At 39.1% G+C, this 16337-nt stretch overlaps 2 protein-coding genes across 8 annotated transcripts in view; one reads left to right on the top strand and one right to left on the bottom strand.

Moving 5' to 3' along the window:
* Positions 1–11881, top strand: part of mark4b (MAP/microtubule affinity-regulating kinase 4b) — a 39320-nt gene extending 27439 nt beyond the window's left edge. For 2 of the 7 annotated variants that reach the window (XM_083549298.1, XM_083549303.1), the window contains 10 exons: positions 663–762; positions 1330–1439; positions 1627–1807; positions 1977–2188; positions 2590–2693; positions 3545–3820; positions 4679–4761; positions 5843–5887; positions 6228–6255; positions 8589–11881. In XM_083549298.1, the coding sequence (XP_083405424.1) occupies positions 663–762; positions 1330–1439; positions 1627–1807; positions 1977–2188; positions 2590–2693; positions 3545–3820; positions 4679–4761; positions 5843–5887; positions 6228–6255; positions 8589–8913 (1464 nt within the window). In that variant the 3' untranslated portion in view covers positions 8914–11881. Of the gene's footprint in view, positions 1–662; positions 763–1329; positions 1440–1626; positions 1808–1976; positions 2189–2589; positions 2694–3544; positions 3821–4678; positions 4762–5842; positions 6850–8588 lie in introns of those variants that run through there. The other 5 variants (XM_083549300.1, XM_083549301.1, XM_083549299.1 and 2 more) reach the window with 5 other exon arrangements.
* Positions 11882–12797: 916 nt separating this feature from the next.
* Positions 12798–16047, bottom strand: ckmb (creatine kinase, muscle b). The gene is made up of 7 exons (XM_083549313.1): positions 15887–16047; positions 14658–14869; positions 14284–14438; positions 14057–14189; positions 13669–13964; positions 13390–13579; positions 12798–13305 (listed from the first exon to the last, which is right to left on the bottom strand). Exons 2-7 carry the CDS (start codon positions 14845–14847, stop codon positions 13127–13129), a joined length of 1143 nt encoding a protein of 380 aa, XP_083405439.1. The 5' UTR covers positions 14848–14869; positions 15887–16047; the 3' UTR covers positions 12798–13126.
* Between the last annotated feature and the right edge of the window lie 290 nt (positions 16048–16337).

Genomic DNA, 16337 nt, shown 5'->3' with positions numbered 1-16337 from the left:
AACTACTGATTATTTGGTTTATTATTCTTTGATATGGAATAATGTACTAACATAAAAGTGTAAAAGAAAGAAGGAAGAAAGGAAAGAAGAAAGGAAGGAAGGAAGATCTTTTATACTACTAGACTACAAGTACCATTTAAGTAAACTTTGCCTATTACGTTGATGATAGATTTTTCAGTTAAATAGTCGATGGAACATTAAGTACTGAAGATTACAGAAGGACTAGATGTTTATGACAATAAGGTTTCTAACAATGTATTTAAAATACATGTGTGTATCTGTGGGCTTTATCAATCTGTGAGGAAATGTGCAGATTAATAACAAGGGATGAAATATTTCACCTCTGTGAAGAAACTGTTTTTAAAGCTTCAACAGGCACTATTGACGCTGACCACAGGATAAAAATAGAACATAGACCTTGATGATAGAGGAATTTAGGTGGACAAAGCACTATTGGTTACTCTTATCAGCAAGTTATTTGAAGTTAATGTGCTCAGCATAACAGTGTGCAAATGGGACTGTTTTGTCTGATTTAATTTGTTAAATTGCTGTTGCCAAATAAAACTAATCCCTTAACCAGTTTCTAACAAGTTTCAAGCCAACGGCTAGATGCATTTTTGTCTGTGTGGTGTAATTTAGTGCTGTCTGCTTCTCCCCTTTAGCAAATCATGAAAGATAAGTGGATGAATGTTGGCTACGAGGCAGATGAGCTGAAGCCACATGTAGAGCCTGTGGAGGACTACAATGACCCGGACAGGATAGGTAAGAGTTGTCTGTTTTTACATTTTTTATTTATTTTTTATTTTTTGGCCAATGCAGAAAGCTGGAAAAAAAGCAGAAAGCATGCTTCTACTGACCCTGATTTAGCATTTTGATCTTTAGATTCTTCTGAAAGTGTTCATTTCCTTGGTGACTGATTTTTAAAAAGGTTTTGGCTTGCAGTGAAGTTCTCAGTGTCCTCAATGAGAAAGAATCATAATATAATGTTATCATTTGGGGTTAAATCAGGCTTTTCAAAATATATCATAATGGGAAGCAGGTGGTGGGTAGAGAATCCCGCAAGCAGCCACAAGCTCAAATTTCACTCTCGATCTTATTCTCCTTTCATTTAAAACAGTAATTGATACCTACAAATTCGTCAGACATTTATTATGTCTCTGCCGTTTTCTAAAGTTTTCTCTGTATTTAATCAGGCCTGAGTTTAACTCAAACAAATATGGTGGATCAATAGGAGCTGGGATTGTTTTTACTGCTTGACTCTATCTTTGCCTTTGTCTTTAACTTTGTCTTTAAATGTTAACCTGAGTCTCCTTGTTCTCCCCTTCCCAGATGTAATGATAGGGATGGGCTTTTCCCGGGATGAGATCAAGGAAGCACTGACCACTCAGAAGTACAACGAGATCACTGCTACTTACCTGCTGTTGAGTCGCAGGAGCGAGGTGAGTCTCCTGTAATTCGTGTGTGTGTGTTTGTGTGTGTGTGTTTGTGTGTGTGTGTTTGTGTGTGTGTGTTTGTGTGTGTGTGTTTGTGTGTGTGTGTTTGTGTGTGTGTGTTTGTGTGTGTGTGTTTGTGTGTGTGTGTGAGAGACTTTCACTCTTAACTCGACTTTCCTGTTATTCTTTATAGGATGGCAGTGACTCCAGATCAAGTAGTACTCTGTCTTTAGCACGTGCTCGACCCAGTCCAATTACCAATGGTACCAGTAAGCACTCCTCCACCTCCTCATCCAGCTCTGCTTCCACCACCCACAACAAACCCCAACGCAGTGCCTCCACCTACCAACGTCAGAGACGGCACAGTGACTTCTGTAAGTCCTCGACTTGACTAAAGATGCAATTTTTTTGCATATACTTTCACTAATCTTTTATAAGATTCATGTGGTTGAATATCACAAATTTTTGTTAGCTCTCTGGTGATCTTTGTTTTTTTTTTTTTTTTTTTTTTTTTTTTTTTTTTTTTTTTGGTTTGTTTTTCAGGTGGTCCTGCAGTGACAACAGCACACCCTAAACGTAGCCCCACCAGCACAGGAGAGTCAGACTTAAAGGAGGAGCGTTTGGCCACGAGAAAAGCAGGTTGCAGTGTGGTGGGCAGTCGTAGCATCCCGCCCTCCAGCCCTATGGTCAGCACAGCTAACAACCCTAACAAAGCAGAGATCCCTGACCGCCGCAAGGAAGCCGTCGTCGCCTCAGTAAACAAAACGATTTAATCATGTTGCCTATTGGTTGTTTGATTGGTTGAAGAAGAATGCAAAGTCATTGTGCTCGAATATAGTGTTAAGAATGGCATTAAATGCTATTAAATTCTAACTGAATCTACAACAGAACCAAATCTGAGTCATGTAATTCATCTTAAGTCTGATACATTTTTTATAAATTACATAAGCCCTTAGTTATTGTTGTTAAAGTAGATCATATTGAAAAAAAGGCTGAAATTAAGAAGCAGTGCAGTATGGTAGATATAGGTGCAAGTGTTAAATGTATCAATTGCAAAAACATTTAGGCTGTGACATAAGTATTCACAAAATGTACTAAAATGTCTATGCAACAGATGTCCTAAAAAAACACAATTTTTTCCCTTTGTCCCCTTCAGAACAACGTATCAGCAAGTGCCATGACTCGCAGAAACACATATGTATGTACAGACCGCTCCAGCACTGATCGACACTCCTTATTGCAGAACGGCAAGGAGAACAGGTAACATGATTTTTGTGTGTGTGTGTGTGTGTGTGTGTGTGTGTGTGTGTGTGTGTGTGTGTGTGTGTGTGTGTACTCATTATTAAATGAATTGGCTGCACAGTGATGTTAGTTTTTTTGCATCGATAAATAATATTCTGTTTAAGGTCTGCAGATATACTCGCCTCTTCTTCCAGGCTTAAAAATGAATATCTGGGGTTCCATTGGAGTCAGATTTGTGCTTCAGGGTGTGGGTGGAGGCAGCTCTATTAGTGCAGGGTTATTTAGAGCATTAAATGAAGTGGCCTAAGGCAAGTGGCGAGGCAGAGGCACTGTGTGAGATCTGTTAGTGCAGTGTTAATGTGCAAAGTGAGCATCACTGTTGGGGGGGAGAGAGCAGGTTGGTCCAGTTGCCAAGATCTGATAATTAAAGCCCTAAATAGCACTACTGCATCTCAGCAGCCATTCGTATACAGCTCTCTATATATCTCTCTTTAGTCTTTGCTCTCAATCACCATTCCTTCCATTTCTCTACCTTATCATTCCATCTCATGTGCCTCCACATGTTTCCCTGGTACTCACAGTTCACCGTATTTGTTGTCTAATGATCAGACGCGCAGCCATGTGTGTGTTTTGCTCAGGAGAAATGCCTGTGTCTGTCCTTAGAGAGAACAAGTGAGAGACTGAGAGAGAGAGAAAGCTCATAGCCGGGTGACTCAGCGCATTCACGCTTGATTGATTTTGACGATGCTGCCTTGCCATTGAAGACCTCATCTGCTTGATATCTTCTCATACCACTCTCAGTACTGCACTCAGTTTGTCATGTGCTACCAATGACTGAATATTTGTTTTTTGTTTTTTTCTCTCCCCAGCTCACATTCTCACCGTTTACCTCCAGCCTCTCCCTCCACACACAGTATATCTGGGGCGGGGGTGGCTACATCCTCCTCAGCCGAACGTTCCCGCTTGAGTCGAGGCTCAACTGTTCGCAGCACTTTCCATGGTGGCCAGCTCCGGGAGCGCAGGGTGCCTGTACATGCTCCACCAGCCTCCCCCACCTTGTCCCGTGATGCCAGCCCGCTGCCTCATGCCCGCACCCGCGCCACCTCGAACCTCTTTAGCAAACTCACGTCCAAGCTTACACGAAGGTAAGGCGAGACAAGAAACTGCAGGACAAGCATGAACCTGTGGAACTGAAAAAAAAAGTTGTTTTCAAAGTGGCCTCTGGCGAACTCATCATCTGGTTACATTTCAGTAGTTATTTTTAAGAAAATTGTCAAACAGCTTTTCCTCATAAGTCAAGCTTTTTGTGTATATACCTAATGAACGTTCAAATTAATCATGTTGGAAAATTCTATTTGAATAAACAGACCAGTAGATGAGTTCCCCAGTGTCCACAAACGGCACTTATGAGTAGCTCCTTACTGGGTGAACTGTTTGTTCCTTGAATGTTATTTTCTGGGCACGAATGAAGAAAATGCGTTTTGCTAATATGTGTATGCGTTTGAAAAGTTAAATGCGTTCAACTAGAAGAATTATGCCGTTATTATGTTTAATCCAGATGCTCTTACAGGAAACGTAGATTCTTCTATCAAAGATATTCTCGAAAAAAATGCATAATTCCTACCTCCATTACCACCTAAAAACTGAATTTGAGTCCAATATCCCCTTTTTTTGTTTGTTTTGGTGTAGTGTGAAATCAGCTAACGATAATCTCACAATACAGCAATAATAATACTGCATACACTGCATTAACGCTCCCTCAGTTATCCCTCTTTTATTAACCAAGTGCTTCTAACTCTCCCAGTGCACATTATTGTCTCTTTCTTAGTCTTGGCTGAATTCGGGTGTTTGTCTTTTTTGCTTTTCTTCCTTAGCAGTTAGCTGCGGTCTTATTTCTCTGTCAACTTTTTCTGCTCTCTCTCTCTCTCTCTTTCTCTCTGTATTTCTTCTAATTCTTTCTGCCATACTGTCCTCTTTCCTTCCTTTCCCTTTCCATCTCCTAGGGTCAATCTTGACCCCTCTAAGCGTCAGAGCTCAAACAAGTCCGTCTCGGGCTGCCCTCTGCCACATGGATCGAAAACAGTTAGTAAGTTTTCCCATCTTTCCACCTTGCCATCTTTTCCCTCTTCTTGCACACCACACCCATGTTCAGTGCCTCTTTTTTCGGAACTAAGGAGTAGAGCACCCCCTTGAGGCCGCTGACACTAGCATTTCAGAATACATCAAACATTGAAAGTACTGTACATGACACTTGGCTGCATTTATAGTACAATACGTTCCAGGTGAAGCAGAAGGGATGTGCTTGGTTGCTAGGGGCACTGAAACATAGACTCTTTGCTGTGTGTGTGTTCCCCCCCCCCCCCCCCCCCTTCCTCACCAGTCATCCACCGGTGCAGTGGCATGCTTAGTTCAGTTCATATCATGATTCACCATGTGACTCATTTATTAAAAAAAAAAAAGCTCTCTTGACCCATGAAACCATGAAAGTCAGGTGCTTTTTTGAGCTCATTTGATTCATCTCAACAAAATGAATTTGCGGTATCTTGTAGTAAGAGCATTTCCTCCTCACTCTTTTCGCTGTGTAACCAGATTAATGGGGATTTTAATGGCTAATAGCAACAGACAGGAAGAACTGCATACAACAGTGTCTGGAAGCTGCAAATGTCTGCAGGCAATAAATTCTAAAAGGTTTCTACTGCATTGTTTACTAATGGCTGCTTTGAGCACCAGATGTGTGGGGATGCAAACATTTAAGTCAAACCAAAGCAAATTGGCCCATGTAGAAATCCACATTTAATGTTAATAATGATAATGTATTGCTCATTCTAATATGTAGTTAATATAAATAATTTCAATTGTTATATCCCGGTAGAAATGCTCATTAAACTAAACTAAGATAAGATGTTACAGCAGCGAAGAAAAATGTATACAGTTTAGTGTACAATACAGTAGTAACACTTTAGTATATTGCAGTATATTATTTTAGTAAACATACATATTTTTAGTATAATATGCAGTCTTTTATTTTAGTTATCATTGTGGTTTCTTGTTGGTTTCTCCACCTTGACTTCCTATTAGCAGTGATAAATGGGGTTAATGGAGAGGGTGGGTAGAGTGATGCTCTCTATCAGCTGAATCCTAACTTGAAACTTTGTGTTGTTCTTGAGGGTCACAGACGAACCTGAGAGAGTCTGCAGATCTCCGGTCACAAGGTAAGAGTGCATAGAATTCGTTTGAATGTTTTACATCATTCCAGGCCAAAACAGTAATCACGTTGTCTTAGCTCAGGATAGAAAAATAGGACATGATCCGTTGAGTTTTAAACAGGTCAAGACTATTTCCTGTAGTCCTTTTGTGCACTTTTACTCAAAGTAAAGATTTCGAAGTAGCTGAAAATGAACTTGGGAGACGTTTTTCTGAACACAGATTAAATGTTGAAAGGGTCATTTGTGTGTGTCATGTGTTTCCAGCTATCTTAGATCATATCTGTGTTCACAAAACCGACTCTAACCATTAAAACTGATTCTCTCTCCTCCCCCTCAAACGCCCCAGAAGCAAACTGTCAGGTTAAGAACACCAGGTAATTTTTTTTTAAATATGTGACCTTTGCATATACTTCGAGCATCTATTCTGTGCACTTTGTGTGATGTGCACCAACTGTTACATTTACCTAGCCTTTTAGACCAAACTCCCTTTTTTCCCATCTGCCCCATCCCCTTTGACCCATACACACATGCTAACAGAAAATTTTCAATTGCTTGAAATGAGAACCCATAAATTGGACATTAACTGAAAGGCCATTCAAGAAATCATTACTATTAACTTGGTGTGGTTTGAAGGTCATGCTGTGTGCTTGAATTTATGGTGTTCATTTGTAGAACTTTGCTACATGCCTGCTGTTTTATTTTTTTTGTTGTTGTTGCCATGGGTAACCAAGAACAATCCCAACTACGTTCATCAACAGAGTCCATGGCTGTGGGTGAACGCAGTTCTGTATCAGTGCTTGATATTGAGCATGTTTAAAATGCAAGTTCAGAGACCTAACGTATCAACTTTTGTATAATATGTTTATATTACATGTTCAACCTGTATTGCATTAAGGGACTAACTGTAAGTATCCCAGTTTTCAGTGAGTGCAAAGAAGTGAGTATATAAAGATATATATATATATATATATATATATATATATATATATATATATATATATATATATATATATATATATATATATATAGTACCTGTTTGGAAGTTTGGTAACACTTAGTCTTTTATTGTTTTTGAGAGACACATGCATGTTTATATGCAACAAACTAGCTCATTTAACAGTATGAAGATGCCATTGGAGAAATCCAGACTGTTAAATATTTCAAATGAAATGCTTTACCATGCCTTAGGTAAAACTCACCAAAGGTGGTGGTGTTTGGGTAAATATTACGTTCTGACTCGGCAAGCCATTTCATCCCAGAGCAGTTCAATAGGATTTGGGTCCGGTGATTGGGCAGGCCATTGGGTTATATGTAACACTCTAGCTGACTGTTTGCTCTCTAAATAATGCTTAGAGAGCATAATGCTAATTGGATAGTGTTAAAGTATGAAATGGTAGCCATGTTGGTTTAGAATCCCTTTCACCCAGAGTAAGTCTTCGACTTTTCCTGCTCCAAATCAGCCCTAAACTATTACGCTTTCATCTACATGTTTGACTGTGGATATGAGGCAGTCTGTTAAATCTTTTCTCCTGTTGTCCATCTTGCATAATTCTTCTCTTAGAGCTAAAAATATCATAGTTCTGTTCACAGATCTTTCTTCCACTCATTGACTGTCCAATTCTTGTGTGTTTTACTTCTTGTATCTTTTACCCAAAAGAATGTGTCTCAAAACCTAAAAAAGACTGGTGTTTCGCAACTTTTGACAGGCACTGTATGCCAAATCCCTAAAATATTAATTTCAGTAAAACCCCATAAAATTAGGGATCTTTATTGTGTATTTTGATACGTGATTTTTGTGTGTTTAACTTTCAAAGTAAAATACATATATACTTAGAATATAAATAAGAAGTACAGGTAGCCCCCGACTTACGAAATAGTTAGGGACCGGAAAAGTGTTTGTAAGTCGATTATTCGTAAGCCGATAAGAGTGAGACTCTATGATGCGTTCCGAGGAACCTGGAGATAGCTATACCAAGTGATTTAATTACACATTTTTTAAGATAAATGCAGTCAATGTTAAATCTATATTACAAAGATGTATATCATTATTTTACTTACCATAATGTCCACCAGCTGGAGCACTACTTTTGCATTTTTCTGCCGTGGGAAGAAATTAGCAAACACTAAAGTCACAACGCAAAAAATCACAACACACCGTACAAATACTGTACGGAACACGTCTTCTCACAACGAGGACTTTGCGCAGAAGAAAGAGGTATTTCTCGTGGTCCCTCAATGCATGCCTGCCAGGCGTTCTTCTTCATCTCCCTCTGTCTGCGGCCTTGTTAAATCTGAATAGCGCGTGCGGATTTTTTAAGTTTTCTTGGAATTGTGTGTGTGTGTGTGTGTGTGTGTGTGTGTGTGTGTGTGTGTGTGTGTGTGTGTGTGTGTGTGTGTGTGTGTGTGTGTGTGTGTGTGTGTGTGTGTGTGTGTGTGTGTGTGTGTGAGATTGATTGATAGTCGTAGTTGATTCAATATTTTATTTGTACCATGAAATATCATAAAATGTTTTAGATATCAACTTGCTCCAAAAAACTACCAGGTAAAACAGTGAGTTTGTGAAATTGTCTACTTCAGAACATGTTACTTTATTCTCTTGCATGGTTTCTAACATATATCTCCCACCTCCCCCAACCACCCCTCCCCCCGTTCGCCCTTCATCCTCTCATCTTCCCAAACATCCCCTTCCTCTTTTTCTCTCTAACAGTCGCCATCTATCTGGGTATCAAAAAGCGCCAGAGCCCCGGCCCCCCCGATGCGGCTGGGATGTGAAGGTGCAGAGCGCGCGGGACCCAGCCGAGGTGGTGTTGGCAGTTCGTGAGGCGGCGCAGGGCTGCGGTTGCCAGGTGCACCAAGCGGGTCCGTTCCTCCTCTCCTGTACACACGGTGCTGCCGGCTCCCGAGTGGCCTTCGAGGCTGAAGTAGGCCATCTCCCTACAGAGGTCAACGGGGTCCGCTTCAAGCGCCTATGGGGGGCGCCACTTGCTTTCCGGGACATTGCAACCAAAGTGTCCAAAGAGCTAGAACTCTAAGTAGGGGTTTGAGGGTATGAGAGCAAAGCAGGGGGGTAAAATACTAGGAATCTCCCTACGCCACCTGCACTTTCTGTGGGCTCGTACAGACTCTAAAACAAACATGGAGAACTTTATGGCTGCCACATCCAGCCCCTGCTGAAAGAAATACCCTCCCCACTGATTCCTAATCTGTGTCTTAGCCAAGCTATTTGCAATTCCAGTTTTGACAGACATTTATCGTCACCACGGCGCCTCGGCTCTTCATGTCATTTCCTTTTAACAGCTGCTATTTCATACATGTTGGACGTTCTTTTTATTCCTTTAAACCGTGCACCATCCTGAACACTTTGATTATAACACACGTCCTGAAGACCAGTTCTTTTATGCGCATTTTATATGAACATTTTCTGTGGATCAAAAACAGCCTAAACACGGGTTTAAAGAGCTGCCTAATAGGAATGAAAAGCTTTATAAGCCTGTGTGATTTGGGTATAGGTGATGGCTGCTCTTCTGAGCCACTAACATTGTAGCCTTTATGGCTTTTTTTCTGCGTTTCAGCAGTTGTTCTCAGTAATGCAACTTCTGTTGTTGTTGTTCTTGTTGTTCAGTAGCACTTTAGGGTTGAGTGAGCATCACGTGTTTGTTTTTGTTTTTTTATTATTATTATTAAACTGTTTTTCCCCATAAATGGTACACTGCACCCTTCAAGCCAAGTCAAGACGCAACACTTCTTCTGTTGTTCCGTAAGTATTATGCTGTCAGGAATCCTCTGTTACACAGCCAAAAGGGGTCAATGCTAAATGGACATGAGACGGCAGCTTTCTGTCGATTTGGTAGAACCGTAAACAAGGAAACGAGTACATGCACTGTGCAAAATTGATTGATTGTTCAGCATTTGTTTGAAACCCTGGAGTGTGCAAGTTGTAGCCTTGGAGTCATCTAACCTTTGTGGATGTACTATATTTTTTGATAATGTGACAAGTGTTGGGGTGCTAAAACATCTGCCAAATTATCCTGTGATTATAATTTCAGTACTGTTTGACGTAAATTACTTTGTATTCGTAGCTCAAAAAAGGATTCTTCGAGTCAGTGTCATTATAACCGTGTGCTGTAGTTGGGCTGATGTAGTGAAGTTAGGGTGTGAAAAGATGTACCGTCCAGTACCAGCTATTCTTCATGGGATTCTAGCTGTACAATTTCTATGAGCACTGTTCTGAAATGTTTCGCTAAGGCACAAGGGCTATCTAAAGAGAGTACCATTCAAATTTAATTTAACAATTTGCATTTAAAAAAAAAAAAGCTATTATATTGTGAACCACAATCGACTACCAAGATAATTATTTCTTCAGACCTCCTGCAACCTGTAAAAGAATCATCACAGTTTAACAAACTTCTTACTTGTTAATCTATCAAAACTGTATCATTTTAGCGAGAGAATGCATATTAAATATACTCAAATTAATAAAATATTTCTTTCAAGGTTATTTTAGCAAATAGTTTTATTCTGTTGGAAAAATCATTTAGCTTCGGTAATAAAATGCTTAAATTGATCTTCTAATAGAATACTACCATTTTAAACTTATGATAATCCGTCAGTAAATATCTATAAATTATAATTATTGTTCCCATAGTAAAAAATATTTTATACATTTGCTTATAATAATAAAAAAAAAAATAAAAAATCTATGTAAAACCCATTTCTTTGATACAGGCTTTAGTGTAAAATGGCTCGGGTTTCATAGGCTTGCTCTTTATTGGTTCCCTGTACTGGTGGTGTTGATCCATGGGTTATATGACATAACCAGTGGGCAATCGTGGATGGCAGAATGTGCCAGTTCATGTTTACAATCAAGGTGCATTTACATTTCACAGCTCAGTCCACCTCTTTAATGATTTGTTTTCTTGCTGATTCAATTAGTGAACACCAAAATTTTTGGATTACATAAAACTAATTGATTAAAACTTTGCCCTTGACTGCATTTGCTTCATAAAGGATCCATAACGAAGATTGTAAATCGTTCAAAGTTTGAACTGTCTTAAGAAGTGATGATGGAAGTCAATAGTGAAAACCCTCATGTCCATGAAAGCATATGAATAATCTCTGTTCTATCAGACTGTGTGTGGGTGTGTGTGTATACATGTATGTGATTGTGTGACGGGAGAATTGAAATTTTGAATGGAAATATAAAACACTGTGTGGCTTTTGGTCTGTAGTTAAATTACACAAATAGTCTTAACCCCTTAAACTAGCAGGATATGTGAACAGGTCCAGCTAGAAATTCTTTACTCCTGTATGTTCCTACATTCCCTCTATTTTTACAGTAATCACAAAATAATTCATAATAGTTACAATATAGAAATGTGATTAAGGGGTTAAGTACTCACAACACTGTTACATTAATTTACTGTTTCACAAACCAGTTTTTGGGGATCCCTAATGCCCCACATTTTGCTCCATCATAACTCCCAGTACACCTGGAGAACCTTGAATACCTGTGAACTGAGGACTGGTTTGGTAAACACTACAGTACGTGCTATTTTTACTATATATGTCAGTAGACCAATACAAAATAATAGCCTCTGCTGGTCACATGGCTTGTCATGAAATTAAAATCTGAAGTAGCCTTACTTACCCTGAGCACCCCCCCCCCCCTTTTTTTTTTTTTTTTTTTTGTTTGTGTGCATTACCCTTTTAAATTTCACACAGTATCAAGGACATGTTTTTTGTTTTATTTAATTTTAATCAGGTTGTGTTCAACAAAATATCTTACTGGTTAAAAAATAAGTACTCTCCTGAGGTCCATCATCGCCTTCTGTCCTTTCTCCTCCTGCAAGGCTAACTGACTGTATAAATGTGTACAATTGTGTAGGTAAATTATGATTTCATTTTGTTCTTTTTAAAAGTTTTAGATTATTTTTCTTGCCTGTACATGTACAGAAAGGGGAACAGTTGATGTGACTGAGGAATAAACTCGTTGACTTTAAAGCCTGTCTGAGTTTTATGTGTTCACAACTAACACTTAAACAAAATCAATGCCAGTATAAAAATGTTTAAAATAAATAAGGCTAATAATATTTTGAAGTAAGTAACTCCAGAAAAGGGTGGTAGCATGACAAGGGAAAAAAACCTAGGCTCAGGAAGTCGTAGCTCCAAACAAGCTGGTCTGAAAGTACAATGATAAGTTTTAATATAAATGTAAACATTTCCAAACACAATAATTATTAATATTATGGTGATGGCGTTGGAAAATATACCATCTGAGCTCTTCCATGTGTGGTTAATTTCTATTTAGATATAGTGACTGTGAAGGTTATAGCATATTTTACATTTTTATTTATTATTTATTTATTTTTTTTATTGTTATAAGAGTGAGGCCTTGTGCCCTATAGGTGGGGGGATGGGGTCATCCAGGATGCCACGCACATCAATAGAAATGTTTCATTAGAGGATGGTGATCACTTCGAAATTATTCTTTGCTCTAAACGCGTGCAAATGTAATTAAAGTTCAAAACTCTTTGTCCGTGTTTTGTTGTAAAAATCCAACAAATTTTGCTAAATAATACAATGAAAGAAAAAAGCTATTTTGTTAACTAAAAAGGTAGGTCATATTAAATATAGAAATTAAAGTTGAATAAAATCTTAATTATATTTTCTTTGAAATATTAAACTTTTTAATAAATACTTTTTTTTTATTCTATTTTATTCGTAATACCAAAAATATATAAATATTATAATTCTTATGAGAAATGTCACTCAAAAGAGGTTTGTGTTTAATCTGCAATAGGAGATCAGTTTGAGATATGCTCAGATCTAGAACAAATCCTGTTAATAATTCCCATTTTTATTAATACCAGGTTTGTAGCTACACATGAGCTAAAATTATGAGGCACAACACAAAGAATTGATTGTATCATGGGGCTTTTAATTACTTTGTACAACCAAAACAAAGGTGAATACAGCACAGTCAGAGTTTCCTGATCTATGCGGCAAGTTGATCCCAAGATGTTACAGGAAGAATGAAAAAGATGGCAGGGTAAATAGCAGAGAAAAGTAAATGTTAATGGGGAAAAGTTAATGGGGAAAAGATGAGGGATGTAAAGTAAGAAAGAGAGGGAGCAGGATGGAGTGTCTCTTAGAAATGTCAATCAGCAGCACTTCTCCTGCTTGTTTGCTCCTTGGATGGTAAGGTTACTCATAAGAACATATACAAAAAGGAACACTACTTCCAGTTTACTTCTGGGCAGGGATCATGTCATCGATGGACTCGCCCTTCTCCAGCTTCTTCTCCATCTCAACCATGAGCTTCACACCATCAACCACCAGCTGTACCTGCTGCACTTCAGATGAACCCAAACGGTCAGCATTGGAGATGTCAAACACTCCACCGACGGAAGCGGTGTCCACACCACCTGGACAAGGAAAAAAAAATGGTCAATCTGTTTGAAGTATTCAGTCATGATGTTTTGGCTGTTGGCAATAATAACAGTGTATACCTGTGCCACGTTTCTGCAGACGGAGTCTGGTCAGAATCTCCTCAAATTTGGCATGTGTGCTGAGCTTGGGCAGCTTGACGTGCACACCACCACGCAGACCAGTACCCAGGTTAGAGGGGCAGGTCAGGATGAAACCAAGATGTTCGTTCCACATGAATCCATGGTTGTGCTTCTTGAAGATCTCTTCAATCTGTGTAAGTGCAGAACAAAAGATCTTGAATTAATGAGTTCTATTCAAAGGGAATAAAGCTAATATTTTTACATTTCTGGTTGCCTTACTCTCTGCAGACCAACGCAGAACCTTTTGAAGACCTCCTTCATGTTGCCTCCCTTCTGCATGGAAATGACACGCAGATGGTCCTCTTCATTTACCCAGACCAGGAAGGTTTTGTTGTCATTGTGCCAGATGCCTCTTGCATCAGGCCAGTCACGAGCCATACCGGCAGCCAGCAGCAGTGGAGATACGGGCTTGTCAAACAGGAAGTGGTCAGCAATCAGCTGTTCCTGCTCATGATCAGTCATGTCCTTCAGGGGGTAGTATTTGCCCTTAAACTCACCATCCAGGCTGGTCAAAGCTGTTAAAGGAAAGAGGAACAAATGTTGTTGTTTTTTTTTACCAGTCACACAGACCTGTAAATAGCTGGTGGTCGACTTGGCTGAGACTCACCCTCAATGGACAGCTTCTCCACAGCTCTACGCTCACCACGGCTGTTGTGGGGGGGCAGGGTGTAACCCTTGATGCTGCGGCCAGTACGTACACGGCTGCTCAGCACGTAGTTGGGGTCAAGATCATCACCACCCTACATTAAAAATAGAGCAGAGAATATCTTGTAAAAAAAAAAAAAATACAATGACATTTATTTTAAATAAACAATTGTGTGTATTTTTCCACACCTTCAGGTTCTCCCAGTTCAGATCAGTGTGGTGCTTGTCAGTGGGCTTGTAGCCACCATGACGGTCAGAAATGATAGGGTCAAACAGATCCTTGAAGACCTCGTAGGACTCCTCATCACCAGCAACACAACCGACGGTCATAATAAAAGGATGACCTGAATACAGAATAAAAAATACAGCATGACTCATGAAACACTATCAGAATTTAGATTCCTCTGACAATGCAATCGATCTATAATCTGATGTTGATTTAATTTAATTGGATATAATATCTTTATAAGCCGTATTGTAGTAACCCAAATTATGCTGGTAGTGTAAAAAGAGATGGAATGGTGCATTGTTTAGAGCAACTGTATTTGTACAGGCCTTCTTACCAGGGTTGTCCACACCAGTCTGGATGCAGTCATCAAGGGTGAAGCCACTTGGGGTAGACTTTCCTCTCAGCTTGTCATAAATCTCCTTGTTCAGTACCTTGGCCATATGGTTGTTGTGCTGGGTGAGGTCAGGGTACTCCTCCAACATAGGAAACTTCATCTTGTAGTCATTGTGGCAGTTCTTAGTCATGATTGCACTTTTTTTAGATAAGCTGGAAAAAACACATGAATAAGAGTTGATGTACAACAACTTTTTGTTTGTTTGTTTTTGCCAACATAGACCTACAATTATACTTAATGGACAGTGGTGACATATTTGGGCCTTGTGTTAACCTGTGTGCTCCAGCAACTACATTTCTGGTTAACTGAAACCAACGTTTCATATTACTGCATAAAAGTGGTTGGGGCATGGTCCACATGCTTATATGTATCGGACCACAGATGATATTTTTAGCATGTGTGCAAACTCCAGCTAGCACATACACTTCTCTTATTTCTGTGCTGGATAGTACGTATAAATATATGGCCCAAGGTTAGAACTCTATCCAAATTAGAAAACAAGATATTTCACCATTAAAAAACAACATTCCAACTACTGTTGATAGTTGAAGAGATTATCATATCCCAAGACCACAATTATTTTTAAGTAAAAGTAAATACACATTAATTCATTATTGCCCTAAGTGATTTTGCCCTTCCTCCATAACAGCCAGCCTTGCATAACAGGTGTCACACACACACACACTCACACTCACACTCACAGTCACCCTCACACACACCTAATTCTAGCTGTAGATGGTAAGACCACTCCAGCTGTTCTCAGATATTTATATAGAAGAATTGGACTATCTGTGGCACACTTTAACCCCTTAAATTCAGTGTATTATACAGTTATTTATCTTAAAACATGTCATTTATTAACATCTATACATCATTCAAGTAATTAATCTAGATAAATTAATGGGAAATGTGTTAGTTACAAGAGTGAGACGTTTGTCTTTGGGAGTTTAAAGGGTTAAATGCTTGGACTATTTCATATTGTGAGCAATAATGGTCTAATACTGGTTTCAATACATAACCAAAAAATGTTTTTCCATCAGGAAATCATTTATATATTTCTTTTTAGCAGTTAATGTTGAAAGCTGAAAAACTCACTATAAACTGTGCTTTGAGCACAAACATTCCCCAATTCCCACATGCTTCAATCTGTAGAGTCACCATTGTTTTACCTGCAGGAGAGAACAAGGTAACAGTCCTTGGGATCAGATCCTGTTCACCAAAGCCAATGTAGGGGTTGCCCAGCTCTTCAAAATGTCAGACCTTGGTTTATATACTCCAATGCTTAATGCCCATTGGCTGCACAGGCCATGCATGCTCTTATTCTATTGGAGATTTGCACACTCAGTTAGGAGGCATGGATTCTAAAAGGAAAGAACCTACATCACAACACCAGAGACAGGGTGACAGCTGTTCCCACCCATGTTCTCTTTGCCTTTCCCTTTGGCTAACGAACTTGGTGGGAGAAATTCCCAGAGAAATACAAAACCAACATTTCCTGTCTTTAAGATTTTATAACTGTTAAGGCATGTGTTGATTTATTTTTTTAAATCAACACTTGATTATCTCGATTATCTTACTAGGTTCAGCATGACCTTAAAAGTGTAACTCTGCGGGGGTTTT

The sequence above is a fragment of the Silurus aristotelis genome (assembly GCF_946808225.1).
Source record: "Silurus aristotelis genome assembly, chromosome: 8".
NCBI classification, from domain to species: domain Eukaryota; kingdom Metazoa; phylum Chordata; class Actinopteri; order Siluriformes; family Siluridae; genus Silurus; species Silurus aristotelis.
The sequence above is the reverse complement of the archived record's forward strand: the minus strand, read 5'-3'. Positions and strand labels throughout refer to the sequence as shown.